A 25,410-nucleotide genomic window follows, 5' to 3' on the forward strand; every position below is an offset into this window, starting at 1 on the left:
AAAACGTTCAGAGTTTCATTGAATCTTCTTCCTTGGTGTCCTGAGGAGGCCCACGGGTGGTTTAGGGCCTCTCCAGGAATTTCACAATCATGTGGTCTTTCAATGTCTATTCTGATTGGTTCTAATCCATCTTCCTTTTGCACCCACCCCAGAGTCATCCTTCATCTTCCCAACATTCCTTCCCAACACTCTGCCATACAGTCTTCTCCCAGCTGCCTTGCAGATGAAGTGCAAGCCCTTTAGCCTCACAGGCAAGCACCTCTCTGCTCTGACCCATCTTCCTGGCTCCTTCTCACTCACATCTTCTCAAACATTCCAGCCAGACCAAACTCAGTCCCCACTTCTCATCTATTTCTGTCTATAATTATTCAAGCTGTTCCATCCACAGAGATATTTCCCCTTCCCCCTCCCTCCATCCCAGAAAAGCTACCTACCCATCCTTCAAGGTCACTCCAATGCCACCTTCTTCTGAGTCACCCAGTGGCAAGGTTTGGCTCCTCCACTGAACCTCTCTGCCAAGCATCTGCACCTTCCCAAAGATGCACAGGCCACTCTTATGCACATTGTTGGGTGTTCTGGGAAGGCTCCCTGCCCAGGGACCAGCTCCTTCAAGTGTGAGCAGGGTTTTATTCATTTTGAAAGTATGAATACAGTCATCAATAAGGTTCAAGAAATACATGAATCTATTAATTCAGCTCAAAAGACTGCCAGTTTCTTTCCAGAAGGCAGTTTAGTCCTTGAAGCTTCAGAGCCGTTAGTAAATATTGTCTTTTCATATTTAAAATTCTGAAGAAGTTGCAGACAGGAGAGGCAAACCTTAACCAGAATTATTTTAAACAACGGGTGTTTGTCTCCACTGTGTCTGCCACACATTTCCCACTGCAGTCTACATTTTAAAAGAGAGCATTACATGTCCCATCCAAGAAGAAGTGACAACAAAACTGGAAACGCTGGGCCAATTCCTTTCGGGATTTAACATATTATATTAAAACTGGTTTTTTAAGGTTTTAGTTTTTAGTGCCAATTTCCATCTTTGAAATGAGTAAAAATTGGCCACTCTCAAAAAACTTTTTGTTAATAATCATGTACTTCTGTTTTTTAAATACTTGAATATTCTATTCACTCGGGAAATAAAGTATTCTGATTTTTTTAAGAGGGAAGGAAAGGAATACATATTATGTTCCTCATTCTTTCCTCCTGCGAAACTGGTATCATTCAACTCAACAAAAACATCTGAAGCTCCTACTATGTAGCAGGGACTTTGCCAGGCACCAGAAACACCCTGGGAGCTCAGCTGTAATTCCTCTACCAGGAGCTTTCACTGCAACGGGAAAGGAGACACGTGTGACAAGGGAGGAACACGCCACATGCTGCCGGAGCACAGAAGAGGCAATGAAACCAGCTTGGTTTCCAAAGTAAAGTTTCTTAGAACAGTGCTTCTCAGGGGGCACATGCCCACATGAGTCACTGGGAGTGATTTGCATATTATCTTGATTCAGGGGGTCCCGGATCTAACATGCTCCTTGGAGATGCTGATGCTGCTGGTCTGAGGACCACACTCTGAGCAGCAAAGGGCTCCAAAGACTGGACCCCACCAGAGAACAGACTAATGCAGGGGAAGCACACTCAGGCTCAGGAGGCATGAACACAGGCAGAGGAAGACCACAGCAACCGCTCCTTTCCTCGTGTATCTTAAAGAGGAGAGAATAAATAAATAAATAAATAAAGGCTAGGAAAATATCAACAATCTTGGAAGTAAGATGCATCCCTCTTGAGCAGATTTAAGAGCTCTCCAATTCAGAGTAATTAGAAAAAGACAAATCTAAATTATTTAGAAGTCTGAGCTATAAAATATTTTTAAAGGGAGTTGACTTATTTCAAGTACTTACAGACTGTTGAACCTACAGCCACCTGGATTCCCACCACATCTATTTAGGTGAAAAGGTAATTACTACTGACATTTAGCATGCTGGTTTCAAGAACTTTAAAATATTCATTTTCCTGGTAAGTTTTCAAAGTATCTTCATTCCTGTTTTTTATTCTATCATATGCTCACCCATACATTTCCTGAGTATTAGAAAAGACAAATTTCAACTCGATCTGAATCCTGAGTATACCGAGTTCAAAATAACAGGATTTTATAATATATATATATATTATAAAATCCTGTTATTTTGAACTCGGTATACACACACTCTCTCTCACACACACACACACACACACACACACAGTAGATTATATCGTTCAAAAAAGATTTTTTCAAAAATGAAAAAATCTAAATAATATATTGATATTACATTTTATTTCACTTTAAAAATAAGCTTTATGCAAGTGAATGCAGCTCATTACTGCAAAAGGAGATTAAATGTCCACACTAATTGAACTCTTAAGTATAGAAAATACAGGAGCCTGAAATACCATATGCTCTGAAAAGTCTCATTGCTATTTATTCACCTGATCCAGCAACAATACTGTGACTATTTCAGGCATAATTTTTGCATAAATAGTTTATTCAGGACAAAGTTTCACTCAGAAGTTTGTACTATGCTGCTTGACACTGGTCATTATAAAGAAAATAAGCACTCATTAAAAATTATTTTTTAATGAAGGATATCACCTTTTTGGAAAAGTTACATTGACTGGATAATAATAAACTTAATAATAACTTACTAAGGATTGTTCCCAAACTGCCTAAATGAGCTATAGCATTCATGTCTGCATAATGAAATGCTGTGTCACTTAATTAAATTGTTAGGGCAGAAATAGAATATTGCAGACTAGCTATTAATTATAAGAAATATTAATCATACTCTGTTAACCATGATTGTTTTGTTCTAATTAAAGAAAGTACATTCTAACCTGGCTGGGGGTTATACACCAGGAACCTGGATGTGGCCCATCCTCCTCATAGGAGAGCTACCTATTATCACGGAAAGATTAACAACCTTATTGCCCAAACAATGAAGTCCCCACCCACCCCCAGCCGACATTGCCTGAAATCTGTAACTATTACACCCATTTTTATTCCTTTTGCCTATTTCCCCATGCAATCTTTGTCCTACCCAATATAAGCAGCTGGCTTATTGGGGGGTGGGGGGTGGGGGTGAGAGCAGATTTTCTTGTATAAATTGCTGCTCTCCCATACTGCCAGCATTATTGGAATATACGTTCATGTATGATTTAACCCTGTCTCTGCTTATTTGGCTCAAGTAATGACAGGCAGCCCAGACCCAGTGGATGTCCAATTTAAAATGACTATGTTTTATAAAATAAAAACAACTTGCCATATTTCTCCAGGAAATTATATCAATGAGCAACTTTTTATTGATACATGACAATAGCAATTTACTCATGATACAGTTGGATTAAATTTAGCTTTCTGACCTATTCCTACAATCTTCTACAAGGTTTTAAAAAAATAAACAAATGCAAGAAAAAAAAAAGAAAAAAAAAAAAAAAGAAACTCACTCTGGGCCCAAGAACAAGTCAAAGTTTCAACCATTCTATTGACACTTTTAAAGAAAACCTGAGTGAAGGCAGGTGGGAAGTTTCCAGGCCCACCTACAATGTGCTTTGTTCTGAATCCAATGGGAAATGGGTCCTTTGTGCAGTTAAACAAAAAGATGCAGCCACCAATGAATTTGCCTCCTAAGTTTTAATGTTATATGAGATGTCACCAACCCTGGACCCAAGACCTGAGGCACTACACTACATCCAGCCTCTGCATCCTTTGGGACCACCTTCCCAGTGGCTGTATCAAGTTGCTTTGTCCTAGAGGGAGTCCTACTAGGATTAAACAAATAAGCAAAGGAACACAACAGCACCCCAGGCTTCACAGTCAGGGAATTCAGGTTTGGATTCCCAAAACAAACCAACTTAACTTGACCCAGGGAAGCATTCATTTCAAAGAAATGGCCACATTATCCCTTTGTTCTCCAGCAAGGAGATGCACAAGAAAGACTATCTAATGCTTGAGTGAAAACTTCTTTCTGTACGTTCACTTTCTGTGCCTTCTTGTACAGGTGGGTTTATTTTGCAAATGGTACATTTTCTGGACGGTCACCTCAGGATGGCCCAATGTCCCTTAAGCCCACTCTGCTGTCCCTGGGAGTATGTGAGAAGGCAGCCCTCCCTCTGTTTCTAGAATATCCTGGGAAGGTGCAGAGCATCATACAGAGCCAAGGAGGAAAAGGATCAGTTTGGGGTCCCACATGTAAGGTTTGAGGCACAGGAAACTGACCACCAAGGAGTTTTAAAGTAAAGTTCATTCCCCAGTAATGAACGGGACTCATTACAGGGATAGAGAAATCAGAATTGAAGGAGTTGGGAGGGGGGATGGACCCAGCCGGGCTGCCACCTGGACATGGAGGATCAGCAGCACATGGCTGGTCTAGGGGTCTTTTTAATGGAAGGAACAGGAGGGTTGGACCCAGGGCAGAACAGGAAGGGGTGGGCTCCAGGACACTTTGGCAGGTGCTGATTGATGGCTCAATGTCTTGGAGATGTCTCTGTGACAGATGCCAGTAATGTCATAACTGCGCCCACCAGTTGGGAGGAGGGAGAACCTTATACCGCACACCTCCAGGGCCACAGCTGGGTGCAGAGAGTGCGCAATGTCTTCCTGGGTTATATCTTCTCCCCAGAGTAGCACTTCCCCATAGTTTCCAAATTGTCTCAGTCGGTGGCTGGCTTCTCCATACTGCACCTCTGAGAGGTGGTATCTCCATTCTATTGCCAAGACACTGGCATAAGGACCAGCATCATCAAAAGCAGCTGAAATGGGAAATAGCACTCCTAGTTTGCCTTTAACCTGGGCTCTGAGTGAGGCTGGCCTCTGAGCTCCTTTCCAGTGAAGCCAAGAACTGGAGACAGGATAGCAATCACAGCCCGCAGCAACGCTACATCCGCAGAATGAAGGGGGGAAGAGCAGCATAACTAATTGAAAACACCAGGGGAATTTCAGAAACCAGACTCGCTATCCCATCCTGGAATCTGGCCAAGCTACCAGGCAGAGCTTTTCTCCCTGCCACACATGAAAGAGTAATTTTCTTGCATTCTCCTGCGGGAACTGTGCAAGAAAGCCAATCTGGTTATGTGGACAGAATCCTGAATCGGGAGGCCAGGAACCATGGTTCTGACTGCATGTCGGCCACAGCTAGTTCTGTGGCCTCAGGCCAGTTACTTAACCTCTCTGCACCTGTTTCTTCATCTGCACGTCAAGAGAGCTGGACCCAGATCCCTAAGCTCCTGGTCTAATGCTCTGGGACTCTAATGTTAGGGATGCAGACAGTAAGACAGACCAGAAGAGCAGAAGTTGTCATAGTTGTTGTGTTTTTTTTTAGCAAGGAAAAAAATTATTGACAACCCTGCAGCTACACTGGGTATTATCCCTGACTCTCTCACCCCTGGATGAAGGCCAGCCACCTCACTGCTGCTGGCACTGTACACTCTGCCTGCAGGGCTTCCTTGGGCCCCAATAGGGCACCCTACAAGGATGCAATACTTGTGTGATTGACTCCCAGGAAGTCTGACAAATGTCCCTGGTACACGTAATTATAATAATAAAAGCGTAATATGCAAATTGACTGAACTGAATAGCAGAACAACCCTCTGCACGACCACACTATGACATGCACTGGCGCCAGGCTAGCCAAGGCAAGTGCGATGTGATTGGTGGACCTTCCCCCCTCCCCCCCACCCCGCCATCACCTCACAATTGCCCCAAAGAGGGAGGCCCAGGGCACTGGCCAGTGGGGCGATCGATTGGGGGATAGTGGGTTCCATGATCACCCCAAAGAGGGAGGCCCAGGCGCCCAGCCAGTGGCCACAGAGGGAGGTCCAGACCAGTAGGTGGGTAAGTCAGATGAAAACTTAGGCTGGCTAATTCTCAGGTCATCACCACTATTTTACTCTGCCTCTCTAAGGACATCATACAACAGACAATTAGGTTGAACTTTTATCATTAATGAGCACCCCGACATGCAGTGGGCTTTGCACACATCAAGACTTGTGGCTCTCTCTTAACGAGACAACTTGAGGGCATCAGAAGGAACACATCATATAGAAAAGACAGGCCTGGCTCTGACTTCCTGCTCTACTTGTTACTACTTATGTGGCCTTTGAAGATATCTTACTTAAGTCACAGTTCCTCATCTGTTAAATATATATATATATGCAAATAGACCAAACAGCAGAACAACCAAACAACCGAACAACCAGTTGCTATGACATGCGCTGACCACCAGGGGGCACATGCAGAACATGGCAGGCATTGGCTGCAGCCAGATGGTGAAGCAGGTGAGCAGGGACACCAGACTAAGGTGGGGTGCCAGTCGCTGTCATTGGGGAAAGCCTCTGGTGGTTACTAAAAATTCTTTGCTCCTGCACACTATGGTCCCACCCAGCGCTCGCACCCGCTGCCAGTGCCCAGTGTGGGTCCTAATTGCTCAGTGCTGTCAGTGGGTGTGAGCAGTGGCTGCCAGCCCCGATTATCCCTCAGGGCTTCTTCACCTCCCCCTGCTCCTGAGGGGTGATCAGGGCAGCAGCCACCACTTGCACCTGCTGATGGCACTGGTCCGGTCATATCCTCTGCTGCTGGCTCCAATCACTCCATGCCATCAGTGGGTGCAAGTAGGGCCAATGAGGTCAGCACATGGAAACAGTGGCAGCAGAAGTAGGGCTGCCAGCAGACTGGGGACCAAGAGCAGAGGAGGAGGGGTCAGACAGTAGCATGGAGGATGGGCCAAGACCCACCCCTGTGCCCACCACAGCCTTGCATCCCCCACTTCCTTTCAAGGTGCATGAATTTGTGCACTGGACCTCTAGTGTGGAAAATAATATCCACTCCAAAGCTTTACTGTGAAGATTAATAAAGCATGCTTGCAGAAGTCCCAGTGACAGTATCTGTACTTAAAATCTGAAAGGACAGATAAAAATCGCTGTAGGTTTCTGGTGACTAAGTTGGGGCAAGAGACTGAATTATGATTTTAGCGTTATGTCTATCAATTTACCTAATTGACAGCTATTTCAGTTAATCTATTGATATCTACTGACATCTATCTCTTACTATTCATTGGGAACCATATGGTTTTGGATTCCTATCATTGTTCTAAGATTGTCCAAAGTTCCCACAATGTTTTATAATGGAAGGGAGGCTGGGCACCCTAACGGAAGGAGAATTCTCTGCAAGTGAGAAGCTCTCTGCCCTCTCAGCTCCATCTACTCACCTGAACAACACACTCTATGCCAGCGTTTGTTCCGCGGCACACTAGTGTGCCGTGAGATGTTGCCTGGTGTGCCGTAGGTGCAGACAAGACAAGAATTTTATAATTTTTCACTATTTTGTTTACTTAATATTTCATAATAAAGTAATTATAAAATACTTTCTTTGTGTTTATTTGATTCCTATTCAAGAGAATTACTTTATATATAGTCAATATAGGCACAGAGTTAAATTTTTTAACATTTTCTAATGGTGGTGTGCCTCGTGATTTTTTTCATGAAACAAGTGTGCCTTTGCCCAAAAAAGGTTGAAAAACACTGCTCTATGCTTCAGTTTCTCCTTCCATACAATGGAGACCAGTTTCTGTTCCTACCTCTCCCACAGAGAGAGTATGATGAGAGTGGCAATGACTAATATTTGCATAGCCCCTAACATGAATGCTCTAAAGGTTTTTCATATGCCTTCTTATCTTATTTATAAGGGTAATTAGCAGATTTTTGACAATGTGAGGACATATTTAGTAAATTAAGCAAAAAAGAATTTTTTATCTTCATTGGAAAGATCTAAAAAAACTGAAATGTATTTAAAATATGTGTATGTGTAGAATATATGCACATACGAACGTGTGTATTTAGCACATCAGTTCTGTAGCCTTTAAAGAATGAAAACACATCTATCACACGATTGTATTTGTTTATAAATATATTTACATGTATTTGCATTCCTCAGTGATACCTACCTCAGGTCTGAATCATATAGTCAACACAAATTTTAAAATATTCATGAAAGAAAAATGGCTAAAAATAAGTCCCATTTATCAAATTCCATGCAACTGCTATTTTAGAAATGATTCTTTTAATTGTATATTTTCTAAAAACTTCAGACCAGTCACCTAAGATTCTGGCCTCAATTTTAAACTGACTTTCAGTGGGGAGGGGTGGGGGGAAAGAGGGTCAGTTATACAGCTTTAAAATGGTAACTGTTTAAACCACCCAAATGATAACCCTGGACTTCCAGTTTGTAAAATAAAATTTATTCATCAAATTACATAGTTTAAACTAGATGAGTCATAGGTAAAATTTCACTGGAATCATTTATCTACCCATATAAATAATGCCAAAATCATGTAGAAATTAGAATTGGCACAACCTAGAGTTTAACAGAGAAGAAGCAGAAACATTTATATTTACCTATTTATTTTAAATATTTATTTCTTCTTCTGTATTTGCCAGCTTAGTCAGGGCTCTCTGTTCTTAATCTTTCATGTGTGATCCTCCAATCTAAGCTATTCTGATTTTTTAGGAATTTTAGGCTATAAGATAGATATAAGTTTTTGCTGGAATCATTTAAGTGGAATTTGTATAAATCATTAGCTAGCTATGTTTATAGAAGGGGAAAGCATTTGCCAAGATATACTATTAGACGAATTTAAACTACCAGCTAATCCACATGACAGCTGAACTCCCAAACTTGTAGGCAGATTAGGAGACAGAGAGATAGCACATGGAAATACTAGTAAGCATGTAAATGGCTGGCACTCTTTCTAGAAGTGTGATGAAACACTGTTTCTTCAACTACCCTATATATATATAGCATAAAAGGTGGCAGGAAAAGCCACACTAGACTCAAGTCCGCTCTGTTGCTGTGGAAGAATCGTTGTCCCCTCACACATGCCTCCTCTTCTAGAATACCCCACACTGGCGATGGACCCGCCATTCCCTGAGTCCCAGAGAGAACAAGAAGTCAGCATGGATTTCTTCTTTACCTTAACACCTCTTTGCTTATTCAAAAGTGTGCCCAAGCCCAGTGTTCTCACCTTCTTAGGACCACTTGATCCCCTCGCCCACCCCTGGCATCCATCCTCACCACTGTGCCTTCAGGACTGGATTCAGGAAACCCATAGTCTCAGGAAGTAGACCTTGCACAGAGTCAGGAGGGGCAGAGGGAAACTTGCTGCTATGGGGTCTCACCCAGGCAGGGACAATCAAGAGGGGAATCCTGACAGAGGGGGCATCTCAAACTGAGGCCAAGCCTGTTGAAGTAGGCCTGAATCATCTGCTCAGGAATCAATTGTTCCTTTTGCAGGAACGAAACTAAAACATGGGGTATCGGAGAAGGGAAGTGAACACGAGACAACAAAATCACAAGGCAGGGGCTTATTAGAAAGGAGTTTGCATTCCATCGAGAAGGTGACTTTTTTGCAGTGAAGGTCAAGAGGGTCAACATGACACATGCATTTACATTCTCATTTCTATCATGTTGTGGGAGGCAGGACTGACACAGGGAGACTTACCACAGATGCTCCAGAGATTTGTGGTCACCAGACAGATAACCTACATGCCTGCTCTGGATAATTTGAACATCCCCATTTTGTAGGAAGGGATGGCACCAAGTTTATTTTCCTCCCTTTCCTGGAGCTCTGTAAGCAATGCCCAAGCAATTGATTAAACGAATAAAAATGCACTGATTCAGACTCTCAAATCAAATTTAAAATATTCCTGGATTATCCACTGTGGACAAAGCACCACACGGAGTCTCCTGGAAGTCCCCAGTGCAGCCTCTCTGGCTGCAAAGCTGGCTGGCATCAGACCAACTTCCTTCCTTCCATCCCGCACACCGTTAGGATGAAATAAACAGTACCACCAAACGGTGAGCTGAACAAAGTTGAGTTTACTGTCTGCCTGGAAGGGAGAGGCTCCTTACTTGGGAGTCAGATCCACAGGCCCCCAGAATTAGAGGCAGAGGGCTACCAAGGAGGAGGCACACCAAATAAGGAAGACTCTGAGGCCAGGTCTCCCTGAGGGAGGGTGTGCTGGCCCTTCTCTGTGATTCAAAGCTTTCAGAGTAGAGCCCGGTTTGAACAGGTTCGCTTACAAACTCCAAGCACGCTAAGACTGTGACTTTGATCACACACACAATGACAACAGTAACCAATCAGATAAGTTACTGCATCTCTCAGCCCTGTCTTACTTGAATTGCATGGGTTTTTTTCTCAAAAAGAAGGAAACTTGTAGCCAGGGTTCTAGGACAGTAAAATATGCCTCCCTATTTGTTATTTATGGCCTCCCATCGTTATTCTTCACATTTCCTGCTGTGTCCTTAATTCCAAAACTAGCTTTCAAGACAAAAGGTCTCTGTGTTGGAGTGCCATCTCCCAGGCAGGGCAGATCACGCCTTCCGAAGCTGAACTGGTGCCTGAGAAACTCAAGTATCTGCTTTACCAGCTCAGCCCTTTCCAGCCGTTGAAAAGCAGTTTTGTTCATCCTGAACTGATGAATTTCTATTGAAACGTATGTTTCTCTAACACACACAATAAGCTGGCACTTGGCAGTGATTTCAACAAGTAAATGGGGCCAAGCTGCCATCAGAACAAAGCTGAGGGAGCTGAAGCAAGCCAGATTTAAATGAGTTAATCTACAGAGAAGTCTTTCTCTGAAGGCTGTTAACTTAATACAAAACAACTGTCCTCTCCTTTGGGTGCGAAAGCTGCCTTCCCTCCAGCTGGTCTACACGGAGAGAAGCACGTCTGGTCTAAGAACCAGAGAGCCAAGGTACTACGGCAAGAAACGCTAGGCCTCCGGAGTCCTGCTCTCGCCTGGGTGAGGTGCTCAATCCATTCTCCCTCCAGAAGGCCCAGCCCCACCACACTTCCTGCCATCTGTGCTGACCACAGCCACACACAACCCTGGGCTTTGGATTCAGCCACCTTCGGCAGCTCTGACCCCCTTCTGACAGTGGGCTCAGCACTTAGTCATGCTGACTAGATCAACCCCAGCATGGCCTCTGAGAGCCGTGACACAGCCAGCGGCCGGTGCTGCTCCCTCTGATGGGATGGTGGGATCCAGCCAACCCCCTCTATGACGGGAAGTTCCCATCTAAAGGAAACATGTGTGGTGTGTTTGTGTGTCCATGTCTTCCCACACTCCTGGACACTGAAGGGCAGCTTCAGCGCTGGGAGGTGAGACCAGGGTTGTACAGAGCTATCCAGTGTGGCCATGTGTTAGAATCACTGGGTGGGAGGGTCGCTTTGCAAAATTTCCTATCAGTCTAGGATGGGGCCTGGGCATCAGAATGTCCCAAAAAACATCCCAGATGGTTTTAATATGCACTAAGGGCCGATGTAGAGAGAAAGAGGCAGTGACCATCAGCTGAGGTGCCCCTGTGTGCCCAGATGGAGGAGAGCACACAACTGAAAAGCAGGCCCCTTTCCTGAGTAAGATCATCTCTACAGCCTAGCAGGTGACCATAAAAACAGTGTGTTGAATTCGGTTGCTATGCTTCATGCAGACAATGCCTCTTTAAGAAGTGTCTCTTTAACACCCACCATTAGGAAACAGCTACTCTAGATTCATTCGTGTTACTTCTCTCATCTCCCATTTTCCAGCTTTCTGCATTGCCTTCTCTCTCCACCTCTCACTTAATGCAGACACAAAAACGCTATATGTGCTGCCTTGGAAATTGATTTGGATAGTGTCTGCTCTCTAAGTAAATAACAGCGCAGAAATGATAAGCTCTGTAACTTAACGAGGGAATATGACACTGATAATGTGACAGTCCCTAACGCATACCATACTCCATTCCTGGGACCCGAGCGAACCATCCCACTGGGGAATGCTTGTGTGGAAATGCACAGATCTTGCCCTTGAGTGCCAGCCAGGCAGCAGCTCTCTGCACACAGCACCTGCTCGCTACCATGCTGCCACTCTTGATTCCCTCTGAGCTGGGTTTAGTATCTGCTTATTAAGAAGATTCATTTTAGAACTATTTTCAGAACAAGTATAAAGACCTCCTTAAGGGATATATTAGCTACATTACTTTAACCCAGTGAAATACATAAATCTCTCATCCTGCAATAAATTCAGCACTTAGGAGGGCAAGCAGTCTCTCAGATGAAAAATAGTATGGAAATATGCAAATGACCAGGGCATATGGCAGAATGAACAACAAAGTGGGTCTCTGGAACCCTATTTATTCAATCAGAAATCTAGTAGTTATTCTAGAAGCCTACCTCCCGTCAACTGCATCCCCACTCCTTCCAAATCCCTAAGTCCTACCAATTCAGTTTTGTGCACACATTCATATTTGTCTCTTCTATCCCAACCCATAGCTCCTATTTAAATGTGCTGCTTCCCAGAATCCTTCAGTGGCCTCCTAACTGCCCCCTCTGTATTGAGCCTTGCCCCCTCCAATCCATCCTTCTATGTTCTGCCACAGCAATCTTTGTGAAACAATACTGATCACGTTGCCCTCTCATTAAAACCTTACACTGGCTCCCTACTGTCCCAGGCGTCTTCAAACTATGGCCCGCGGGCCACATGCGGCCCGCAGAGGAGTCTGATCCGGCCCGCCAGGTTTTTTGGGCAGTGAGAGCAGCTGAGGTGTTACAGTAGGAATTAGTAGTTCATATAGTCCGGCCCTCCAGCTCTCTGAGGGACCGTGATCTGGCCCCCACTTTAAAAAGTTTGAGGACGCCTGGTACACAATGACATTCAAGGTCCAAGCAGGGTATACAACCCCCCCACAGTCTCATCTCTCCAACCTCAAGTCTCCTATGCCTCACGCTGAGCCCTCTGCTCCCATCTGGTGAGCTAGCTACTTGGAGTTCGCAGCAGACCAGCCTGCCTCCCATCTCCTTTCCTCTGTTTGGGCCATTCCCTCTGATGGAATGTCCCTCTGCCTTTCTGCTCTCTGCAAAATATTCTCATACCTCAAATTAAAAACTGAGCAGCCCTGTCTTGAGCCCCTGATCAAATGTCTCTTGCTCTCTCGCAGCATCTAAGATATCACACTTACTTAGTAGCAACTGTGAGTCCCTGGAGAGCAAGAATTGTATCTTATCTCTCAAACCTCAGTGCCTAGCATGGGTGCTGATGCACAGGAATGTAATAAATGTTGGTTAACTGAATGAATGTTTGAATGCCAGCATTCTAACATCTCAGATTCTTTACAGCTCAGATTCTTTGCTTTCAGCTGTTTACAATATGGAACTTCTTCCATGTGTGAATCAATTTGTAGAGGCCAAAAAATTAAATAAACAAATCAGTCCAGGCAAGGTATCACCTTCTATATCCCCTCAGAAACGATGTATTTGTTCTGTATTCCTGAAAGAAAGTTCATGTTTCAAGATATTCCAAAAGCTGATAGTGTGAAACTACCCAAGTGAGGTACTCCCAGTCCCAGGCCGTTGCTGCTTCAAGCGCCGCCTCCCTGGCAGTAGTGAATATCTAAGTGAGGTACCGGGTGGAGACACTGATTAAAGCAGAATGACTGTGGCATAAACCAACACAACATATGAAGTCTACCTCCACATCCCCTGCCCATGTAGATGAAAAAGAACCCTGGGGATGAATACTGACTTCCTAGATGAGTGGCTTCTACGCCAATGAAGGAGTCACATAAAAACAAAGCAGCATCCTTGATCCCGCAGCAGGCAGCTCCAATGCCCAAAACAGAGCCTCCAGAAGGCTCTGGGCCCACCTAGAATTTCTGCAACGTGGCAGCAACTTAATACCTAGCAAACACCCTCTCTCCAAGTGCTGCTTTCATATTGGAAAATGAGCAATTTAAATAAATGTTTCATTAACAGAGTGTACTGCTTGATGCTAACGTTATTTGTTTTCCCCAATTCTATTCCATGGAGTCATTTCATGCAATCCTCCACAGGACAATATGAAACTCTTCCGGTCCCTAATAGACAATCCAGGAAACCTAGAAACCATCCAAACAACAAAGAAATAAGTGAAAACCCTTAACTAAAGAGCTATTCAGACCCATCTGTTCCGGAACACACATCACACATGATACAGAACAGAATGAACTCTCCTAGCCACCTCGGTGGCACTGGGTTTGTACTGATGGCAGCAAAGGGCACTGCTGGTCTCTGAGACAGAGGTGGAGGGCGGCTTACTCAGGAAGAATGTGTGGGTATGACATGTTGTGTTAAGGCCCTACAAGGCTTGTTTCTGTTCTGTTTTGCCTATCTGGACAGGATTCTTGCTTGATGCTGGTTCCAAACCCCAAAAATTTCAAGGATATTTCTAACATCTTTTATTAATAGAAGTTATTTAAAATTTCATAGCACAGTGCTCAGATACACTCCAAATAGGCAAAAGCAAATAAAGGTTTGTTCTCTCAACCTTTGTGAGACACAGAACAGCTTGATCCTGATGAATCAATACCATATTAGTGAAAGTCATTTTTTGGGCGGGTCCAGTCGCTTTGGGATGGTTTTGTATGTGCCATTATACTAAAGGTGAGATCTTGATTTGGTTCTAGTCCACATGGTGAGCAAAAGTGAAACTCAACTAAGAGGTGAAGCACTTCAATAGTAAACTGTGTGGAACTTTCTGGGTGCCATGTGTGAGGCAGAAAGTGGAAGACCCATGAAAGAGTGTGGAAATAACACTGGTGGGGTTGGCATTCCAGGCTCTGCAAGGCACTAAACAAATTAATCTCTGAGTTTCATCTCCTTATTATAAAACTAGAGGCCCAGTGCACGAAATTCATGCACTTGGGTGGGTGCCCCTCAGCCTGGCCTGTGCCCTCTATCAGTCCAGGAGCCTTGGGAGGATGTCCGATTGATGGCTTAGTGCATCTAAGAGGTTGATTGGACATCCTAGCATTTCCATGGAGGCAGGAGAGGCTCCCACCACTGCTGCTGTGCTCGCCAGTCATGAGCCTGGCTTCTGGCTGAGCAGTGCTCCTCCTGTGAGAGCACACTGACCACCAGAGAGCAGCTCCTGCACTGAGTGTCTGCCCCCTGGTAGTCAGCATAAATCATAGTGACTAGTCATTCCACCATTCAGTCATTTGCATATTAGCCTTTTATTATCTAGGATAAAGCAACAACAATAACAATGATAACACTGGTGGTGGCAGCTACCCTTTACTGAGCATTTACTATGTAGCAGGTGCTATTGGAAGTGCTTTACAAACATTTGTGAAGTACCATCTCACTTCATCCTGAACCACATGTAGAAAGATGTTATCAACTTCCTTTCACAGAGGAGGCTCAGAGCTCAGTAACTGGCCCGAGGTCACCCGCTAGCTAGAGTGAGTGTCAGGGTCTCAGTTCAAAACCAAGTTTATTTGACTGTTGTGATCTTAGAAAAAAAACAGCCACCGCAAATGACTGCTGCAAATGATCTAAGACATACAATGTACAATTGAAAATGTCCCTGAAAGAAAGCACTACGTCAGCCTCAGTCGTCACTGACAGAGCCCACCTCTCCCTGCAGCCAGGTCTGTCGCCCACTTTGAACTCTGGGAGGCCAGCACCCACAGCCTCTTCCCTCCTTGAATTAGGGGTAGATAATCCTTCAGCAGCCCAAGAAGAAGGCATGCCTCCTGGACTTACTTTCTGAGAACGGCTATCTCATTCTCTATGCTGCTTTCTTTGCCCTTCAGCGCCTTCTTTGGAATGCACTTCACCGCAAAGAGCTTTCCAGTTGCTTTCTCTTCGGCTAAAACCACTTCAGAAAATGCTCCGCTGTGAAGAAAGAGGGAGAAAAAGAGTGGTTTAGATTCAGGACGTAGGAGTTCCAAAGGCTCCTCTAATCCCACTGTCAAAGTTTGAGGAATAACAGTGATGCAGATGACCACCAGCATTGAAATCCTTCATTACCCAGCATCCTCCCAACCAAGCTTCTTATGCAAAGAAGTACACACACACGGGCCCTCATGCAAAGGGACATGTGGATGTCCACATGGGTTTGGCTGCCTCCCGGTTCCCCCTGCTACCCTGCAGAACATCAAGTAGCAGCGACTTGGGAGCAAACAGAGAAGCTTCCAGCAAGATTCCTACAGAGAAAGATGGTGTCCATCTGAAGCTATCGGCACTCCCACAACCAAGTAGATCAGAAGTCATAACAAAATTTCTAGATTCCTCTCCGGCCCTTCTATCCCAAGAAAATTTCAGGGAACTTCACAAACATTTATTAAATTCTTGCAGACGGGTAAGCATGTGATTCAAGTGTGAGTTAGTGCCACACATATTATCACCTTGGGGTTAATTAATTGGTAGGGAGTGCCATGCAAGTCCTCAATAAGCATCTTGTTTCTTTATTAAATCAACTAACCAAAGACACAAATGATACCCTGAGTGAGATAGTGAGACACACCAGCATGGCCAAGGGTGAACCTGAGTGGGGGCAGTGAAGGATTAAGAAAAGACAGGCAAGAGAATGAAAGCTGGGTCTCAGTGGAATGCTGTCCTCTCTGATTGAGAGCCTCTCTGATGGAAAACTAGTGACAGCACCAGGGACTACAAGCCATATCTTTATTTTTTGGCCAGATTCCACGAGGCAAAATAAGGGCGTGGTCAAGATTTTTACAACATTCTCGTGAGTTTTGATCCTACTCAATCACATGCACCCAAACTTTATCAACCCCTCATTACTCAGGCACATGGGACCACATGTTTGAACCATAGGTTCAAGCTTACAACTATATCTGTTGGCTAAAAAGAGTCCTCCAAGCTGGGATTTGCACATGGCCATGAGAGGATTGTGCCCTCTCATCAGTCCAAAACTTGAACCTGTCCAAACACTGTAGCTGCTCTCCATAAGATAGACTTTCCTGCCTGAAAATATAAATTTAACTCTGCAAGGGTAGAGCAACAAGTTGAAAACATGACCAAGACTTGAGGCCAGACAGCCCATTTCTCAGGAGAGGTACCCTGTGGTCAGTGAACCCCGGAGCCAGTGCCTCCCTGGCAGCCTTGTCCCCCACTCCCACCCTTGTATTTGCCAGCAGGCAGAGCCTGGAGGCTGCACTTAGGCTGAGGGGCAGAACATCCCAATGAGTCCCCCAGTATTCACTCCAGATCTCAGAATTGTGGACCTGTGCTCATGGGTCAAGGAAAACCACAAGCCTCTGAGTCATTCTCTACGCCTGGAATTTCTTTTATATCCTCAGAGAGACAACAAACTCAGCTTCTACACAGTTATGATGAGGGACAACCCCTCCTACATCAAAAGAAGCCACTGGAAGGACCAATGTCATCCTAGCACCCATGCCCAGGGGGCCTTTGTTCTTCAGTCAACATCAAAGAGATGCTAAGCAAGGAGAACGCACTTTTGTCTCTCTCTCCTTCCCCATCTGAAAGGATATGATATGCATCTGTCAAAGGAAGATAAGTAGATATTTTTAAAATCCTTTCCAGTGAGAGGAATTTGCTCACTTAGTACAATTAACTGTTTGGAACAGCGTTCCTACTGGAACATTAACTCCCATGAGAGAAGTCCGTCCATCTTCAAGGTCTGTATCTAATTTCATAACCTGAGGGGCAGAGGATAGGCATTCCACAACAGAACCAAGTGGAAAATGTCAGAACTAAGGCATTCCACCCAAATCCGCAAATAATCTGCAAAGTGGGATTCTCCCCTCACAGTACTCTATGCCTCACATGGAACCAGCCAGAAGAGCAACTATGAAATATAAACACATGAAAACCCACAACAGTGTTATCACAGAGTGATATATGGAATAGGACATCCCCAGGAACATTTAGTCACTGCCAATGACTTTTGCCCAAAAAGACCAATTCATACAATTTCAGGAACCTCTCCATCTTCCCCCCATTCTCCCCACAACCCAAGGATTGTCCCTCCCCTGGCTTCTGTCTTAGGAACAGACCCCCAGATGGATTCATCTCAAAGTGAGTGTGGTTTCTAAGCTGGAAGAAACTGTAGACAACTACATACATGCTCCCTCTTGCTCTCCTCCAGGAGGCAAGATAAGAACTATGCTGGAGAAAAGAAAGATCAGTGATGACAGACCTAAAACCATGTGAAGGATCCTAAAACATGGGTGAGGAATCCATGCATTCATTCTCAGTTTCTTTATTGGCTACTCGAGTCCCTGATGCTGCTGACACCATAATGGTTTCTCTCCTAAGTCTTCTGGACTTACTACAACCATTTTCCAGAAGGTAAAGGAGCCCTTTAGCAGTGGCAACCCTTAGCTGCCAGAGCTCTGACAGACCACAGCTGGCAGACCCCACTCTGCATCCACCATGCTCTCTCTCTTCAGGATCTGTGTGAATGGTAATATTAGCTAGGTGGTGAAATATTAATAAAGAATGGTAGCAAAGGGAATTAGACAATATTAAGCATAATCAACCAGGGAGAATAAGCCTGTTTAATCAGGGAACTATAACTTGGTAGCAGCATTGCCCCACCAAGGGGATTAATATCCCTCCCTTTCCCCATACAGGGAGCAGCACACCCTCCAGATGTCAGGGAATCAGGGGGGAGGGAGGGTAATCACATGTGCAGTACAAGTCAAGATGGTGCAGGAGGGGCCTCCTGTGAGGCATGAGCAACAGGAGCCAAGATAGTGACCATAGAGGCCGTCAGCCCAGCCTGGGAAGAATAGGATTGTTAGGAGGCAGATCCATCAGAAGCCCACAAAAGCTTGGGAGTTGACTGATTAGTTTGAAAAGAGCCTTGTCCTTTCCAAGCCCAAAATAATACAATCCCAGCTAACAAAGCCTTCCTCTCTCTTCCTCTCCCTCTCTCCTTCTCTCTCTCCCTCTTCCTCCCAGTAATACTTGCTTGCCCTGTTCCTTTCCGAGTTCTCTCCATAGCAGCCATGCAGTTTTACCAGCCACCTGGGGCCCATGGCTGACCACACAGGCTCCAAAGGACTCAGCTTTCACATGACACATAAACTGTGGACACTGGCTTTTGTTTGGGCCTTGATGGAAACAAGATTGGAATTTTTTCTATGGCAGGATAGATGGAGATGGAACATTGGAAAACTAGGGACAGCCAGCCTTCTATTTCCACCTAAATAAATCCTACCATGTCACAATCTCCCATATGCGTGGAATGCTTTCATCATGATCCTGTGAAAAAACACGATTTCCACCAGCAGCAGTAACAGACTACACTAGGGGTGTCGAACTCAATCAGAGAAGGGGCCAAAATCTAAAATCCAGCCTAAATCGCAGGCCGAATGGTTTACTGAACAGTCATAAACTGTCATTGTGATGGAAACGCAGCGGAGTGCAGTGATGACAGCGCGGTGCGGGCCACATTGCAAGGCCTGGCGGGATGGATTTGGCCCGCGGGCCTTGTTTTTGACACATGTGCTTTAAAACATTCCAAAACTCATTAGTAACTTTGACACATGTGGACTACACTATAGGCTAACAGAGGAGTCCTGTGTTTAGCTGTGGCTATCAGGAGCACATAGGGGAAAGTGCTTTCTTGTTCTGTGGATCATTCTTTCCCTGACTGAGATGTGAGGTTTCTGTGTGAATCTACACCTTGACCATGGTATTATGGGAGGGGACTAGAGATCTCTATCAGATCCACTGCTGGCGGCTGTTGCAGGAAGCTGAGGTCAAAGTAAGGCAGCTCCTGGATCACAAGTTTCTCTACCTTTGTCTTTTACTTCAGGAGGGATGGACCATCTGCAATCCCATGGTGAAGGCTGGACAATGGGCGTAGACCCAGAAAGGGCTTCATGAGCTAAGTATCTGGGGGTTTGATAGTGAGGCACCTGTGAAAGGGCACAGGGCATGCCCCAGAAGACCAGGGTGCCCCTAGTGACTCTGGTAGTCTCTATCTACAGGTACTGAGTAGGGTCACAAAGCCAAGATTATACAGTCCCTTCATCTCAGACTGAAAGTCAGCTTGCAATTCCACAATAACCCAACAAAATTGAAAGCTGGGCTCAAACGAATGTGGTATAGACATGCCATATAATACTGAGCCATAAAAAAAAAAATGAAATTCTGACACAGGTTACAACATGAATGAACCTTGAAGGCCTTATACCAAATTAAATATAAGGCCAGAATTGAAAGGACAAATAGTGTTTAACCCCACATATATGAGGTACCTAGAGTACTCAAATTCATAGACAGAAAGTAGAACACTGGTTGCCAGGGGCTGGAGAAGGGGAAAGGGGTAGTTATTTAATGGGTACTGAGTCTGTTTGAGAAGATAAAAAAGTTTTAGAGGTAGATGGTGGTGATGCTTACATAACAATATATACCATATATATATATATATATATATATATATATATATATATATATATATATATATATATATATATGTGTGTGTGTGTGTGTGTGTGTGTGTGTGTGTGTGTGTGTGTCTAAGTAACTGGACCACTGGCCAGTAGCTATGGTACACAGTGATTACCAGGGGGCAAATACTCAATGCAGGAGCTGTTCCCTGGTGGTGTGTGCTCCCACAGTGGGAGCACTGCTCAGTTGACAGATGGGCACCAGACATGGGACTCATGGCTGGCACCTAGTGAACACAGCTGCACCAGCCTGTCCTGCAGACACTTCCCCTGTGTGCCCAAGCTGCAGCAGCGGCAGGCTCAGTGGGACCAGGATGAACCAGAGCAGCGAGGCATCCAGCCCGGGCTCGGGCTGCTCCCCAGCAGCCTGCTGCTTTCCGCACTATTTTGTACTGTGCGGGATCAATGCAAACAACCGGCTGGAGCCCAGTGAGCTGGCGGGTAAGGCTGGGCTGTGGTGCAGAGGTCCACTGATTCCCGCAGGCCAGGCAGAGGAACCCCCTCAGTGCATGCATGCACTGGGCCTCTAGTAAAAAATAAAAATAAATAAAAAGTCTGCCTGGTTCTACTAAATGGCATTACCTGAGATAGACACATTGGAAAAATCTGATAAAACCTTTTACTCATTACCTCCCTACAGGAGAAAGAAAATCTATGAATAATTGTAGGGCACCAGATATTGCGTACCACTAGATATTTACAGGGCCTTGGCATATATCGACTAATTTAATTCAACAACCTCAAGAAGTGCGCAGAAGCTACCATCGCCTCCATTACACAGGTGCAGACGCTGAGGCTCAGAGCACAGGTAGGAATGGACAGAAAAGCATATTGAGATTTCATAACCACTGAGGTCCTCTTCGATACACTGAGCTGGACTGATGTGCACTGCTGGCTGGGGGCCTGGCTCACATGCTAAATTCGGGGGGCCCTGCGTTTGGGGGAGCTGCCACCCTCCCTGAGTGTGCAAATCCACCTGCTTCTCCTTTAGCCAAACCCAACGTTCATTTATCTTCTTCAGGCTTTCCAAAGACAAAGCTCTCTGGCCTGCCTAGGGGACATAGATTAGCATAAAATCTTATTGTTCTCTCAATAAATAGGAATCACCAGAAGACACTTCCCTGTTCCAGGAAAGCTAATTAAAAGTATCAGAAACAGAAACTCATGAATGAAGAATCTGGGCACGTCCAATGTTATTACATGATAAAATGATGTCAGCGTGTTTCTGTGGGAGGTGGAAGAGATAGGGAGCTGGAGGCAGACTGAGAGGAGACTGGTGGCAGGAAGACAGCAAGAAAAAATGATTTGAGAGCCCATAAAACCTTCAGACAACCCAAAGAAATAAATTCCCTGGGTACATAAACTGGGACAGAGAATTACAAAGTTTTAAAATACAAAGAGGTCAAAGCAAGTGGCACTCTATCATCTGAAATACAAGCACTGTGCATCTAAAACTCAATACTTAGAGCCTCTGGCCAGACTGAATTGCATTTGTAAATGGAAATGGCAGCCTGTGAGCGGCTGGCTCCACTGGCCCAGGCCCCTCTCTCTGGCACCACCACCATTTAATTGGAATCAGGAAATCTGGGGCCCTGTGGGGTAGGATTTCCCAGCTGCTCATTCCAATGGCTTTTTCTTGTGCTCATCCTATTAGTCTTTTGTGTGGCATCTCGAATCTTGGTCTCCTTCCTAAAACTCTCCTTCTTGGTTCTATGACATAGTTCTCTCTTTCCACCATTCTCTCTCCATCTCCACCCACTCCTCTTCCTTCAAACGTCAATGATTCCCCAGGTTGCATCCTCAGCCCTCCATTCATCCTATTCTATACCCAACCTGGAAAATCAGTTGTTTCCATTTTCCACCTACCTCATCATGGCCCCCAAACCTTTATCAAAGCTTAAACTCTCTCATGTACAAATCTCTTCTTTCCAGCTGCCTATTGGGTCTTTCTAGGTAAATCTCCTAACCAGCCTCTCAAGAGCACCATCACCAAAGTAAAACACAGCATCTTCATCTCAAAGCTTCTCTCTGCTCTATTCTCTCTCATTTCTACTGAAACACACCATATTTCACTCTTCTCTCTCATTTCCATCATCAAGTATACTCAGGTTTTCTGTTAAAAAGACTCTCAAATGCCTGTTTGTTCCAACCCTACACCCCTATTCCGGTTTAAGTACCAATTATTTCACTGTGGACTCCTTCCAGGACTCTCTCCTGGCTCCTCTGCCCCAGCAAGCCCACCTCCCACCTGCTGGCTCCTACCTGCTACTGCAAAGATCTGATTATGTTACTACCCTACTTTAAATTTTTTGGTTTCACACCTGAAGTTTTAACTCCTTTGCAAGTTACCGAGGGCATTCAAAGTTCTTCCCAACCTGACTCCAACTTTGAGAACGACTAGACCCATTTTCCCAACACAAAGAGACCTCACCATATCGCCATCTCCCTCCCCAACTACCTTAGTCAGTTGGCAGTTTCCTAAATACTCCAATGCCCTTCCATACCACTAGCGTTGGTTCAAGTCCTGCCTGCCTGCCTCCCCCTTCCTGGAACACTATTCCCAATTCTTCCTCTTTGGCAAAATTCTGTTTATATTTTAAAGGGCCTAATTGGTATAGTTCTTTCTCAACTGCCTCCCAACCAGACAGAATGAGCCCCTGGTTCTGAGGCTCACACACTTGGCTTACACCTAACAAAACCCACTTACATGTTTATTGTGATCGTTTATGTGCTTGTCTGTGTGAGAGCTGGAGTCCTAAATCATTTTTTCTGTATTTCTATACTTAACAATACCACCTGGTGCCCAAGGCAGTTTTGATGATCACCATTATTTTATTTTTTTTAAATATATTTTATTGATTTTTTTTGCCCCCCTCCTTCCCTCCCACACATCCCCTCCCTCCCCAGAGTTTTGTGTCCATTGGTTGTACTTATATGCATGTATAAAAGTCCTTTGGTTGATCTATTATCTCTCCCAGATCTTCCTCCCCTCCCCTATGTAATTTGACAGTCTACTTGTTGATATACTGTCTCTATATCTATCTTTTGGTTCATCAGTTTATAATGTTCTTTATCATCCACAAATGAGTGAGGTCATGTGGTGTTTCTCTTTCATTGATTGGCTTATTTCACTCAGCATGATGTTCTCCAATTCCATCCAGGTTGCTGCAAATGATGAGAATTCCTTCTTTTTTATGGCAGCATAGTATTCCATTGTGTAGATGTACCATAGTTTTTGGATCCAATCATCTGCTAACGAGCACCATTATTTGGGGCTCTCCTCTGATTTTCCATCTAGCCTTCCACATTTCCCCTGTGCTGCAAATCCATACAAAAAAAACGAGGTATAGTTGGATCCCTTCCCCATGGTTTTGCTTTCCACAGTTTCAGTTACCCACTGTCAACTGGTCTTGATGGTAAAAATATTAAATTTATTAATTTATGATATGACATTTATCCTCATAAACCTTCACCCTTGTTAAATAAGTAAAATTCACTGGGAAAGAAGAGAGGTCAGATTTTGATATAAACTTTAGAAAATACATAATCATATATATAAGCGATCATTACAACCAAGTGAATGAAACGACCAGTCACTATGATGCACACTGACCACCAGGGGGCAGAGGCTCAATGCAGGAGCTGTCCCTAGTGGTCAGTGAGCTCCCATAGCCAACCTCCCACAGCTGGCCAACTTCCTGTGGCTCCTTCCTCTGCCACCCAGGGGCCCTCCCCCCCTGTGGCCCCTCCCCCCAGCTGTCCCTCCCCTCTGCTGGCCTGCCCCTGATAGGCCCCAATCACCATCCAGGCTCAGAGACCTGCACAAATTCACCACCCATGCACAAATTCATGCACTGGGTCTCTAGTGAGAGAATTAAAATGCCAGTGTTTTGAAAATTGCATTTCTTTCAAGTTGTGACATGATACTTAATTAAAAAAATATATTATTCTATTTTTAAAAACACACCATTTCCATCTAAATTAAATCTCTATGACAAATTACTGAAAAGGTCAAACAAAAAGTTATTCTTGAAATGCTAAATATGTATTTTTAGCTCCTGAAAATAAGCAGCACAAATTACAAAAGTTGATCCTTCCCCTTTTTCTTCCACATTTCAAAAAAAATCATATCAGTCCCTGGAGGCAGCTCAGTCTGAGGCTGCTCACTCCAGGTACCCAGGGAAATAAACACACTTTTGAGACCTGAGTTTTCAATCAAGACTCAAAGAAAATAGTCACATTTGCTATATTGTCGAAATAATTTTAGACAGCTACTTTGCATCTTAACTTCACAAATTATGGCTCTTTTAAAAAGCCGTTTTGTTTTATTGTGTTTTTATCTAGTTGGTTTTAAGAATAGAATACTTAGGATGCAATGTTAGGCCGACCATGCCATAAAGCCCACCTGAGGGTATGCACCCAGTGCTCTGAGTGATATAATACAGCTCCAACTGACCAGTGGGAGACAAAGAAGAGAAGTGGGGCTAAGCTCTGAAAATTGCTTATATTCCCAAATTCCTTGAGCAAGCAGCACAAAACCCAGGTGCCCTGAGGATGCCTTGGTTGAAAATAGACATTTAGGGTTTTGGAACTAAAGATAGGCATTTGCCTTCTAGTTGTTAAAAAATCCTAGAGCTGTTCTGAGTACATTGCCTCCAGATCTGCTGCTATATACTGAGATCAAAACTCAAAGCTAGTACCAGGCAGTTTTGAGAACAGTGGCTTTGTAATACAGTTTGATATCTGGTTTTGAGATCCCACCTACTTTGGTCTTTCTCAGGATTGCTGCAGCTATTTGGGGTCTTTTTTATTCCAGATGAATTTTTGGAGAATCCGTTCTGGGTCTGTGAAATATGCCATTGGTATTTTAATGGGCAGAGCATTGAATCTATAGATTTCTTGGGGTATAGTATGGACATTTTAATGATGTTGATTCTACCAACTCATGAACACAGTATGTTTTTCCATCTGTTTATGTCTTCCTCTATCTCTTTTTTCAGTGTCCTATAGTTTTCCAACTATAGGTCTTTTACGTCCTTAGTTAAGTTTATTCCTAGATGTCTTATTTTTTTGGGGGGGGATGGGGTGGTATGATGTTAAATGGGATTTTTTTCTTAATCTCTCTTTCTGTAAGTTCACCATTGGGG

The 25,410-nt window shown here is 44.3% G+C and overlaps 1 protein-coding gene across 4 annotated transcripts in view; it reads right to left on the reverse strand.

The window, feature by feature from the left end:
* CAMK1D (calcium/calmodulin dependent protein kinase ID) overlaps window positions 1–25,410 on the reverse strand; it is a 346,472-nt gene that overhangs the window by 192,537 nt on the left and 128,525 nt on the right. For 3 of the 4 annotated variants that reach the window (XM_036452768.2, XM_036452757.2, XM_036452778.2), the window contains exon 2: window positions 15,579–15,710. The exons of the other annotated variant lie outside the window; for it this stretch is intronic. In XM_036452768.2, coding sequence (XP_036308661.1) covers window positions 15,579–15,710 — 132 coding nt within the window. The remainder of the gene's footprint in view (window positions 1–15,578; window positions 15,711–25,410) is intronic. 4 annotated transcript variants of the gene reach the window in all.

This window comes from Pipistrellus kuhlii, unplaced genomic scaffold, assembly GCF_014108245.1.
Source record: "Pipistrellus kuhlii isolate mPipKuh1 unplaced genomic scaffold, mPipKuh1.p scaffold_m20_p_1, whole genome shotgun sequence".
Classification (NCBI taxonomy): Eukaryota; Metazoa; Chordata; class Mammalia; order Chiroptera; family Vespertilionidae; genus Pipistrellus; species Pipistrellus kuhlii.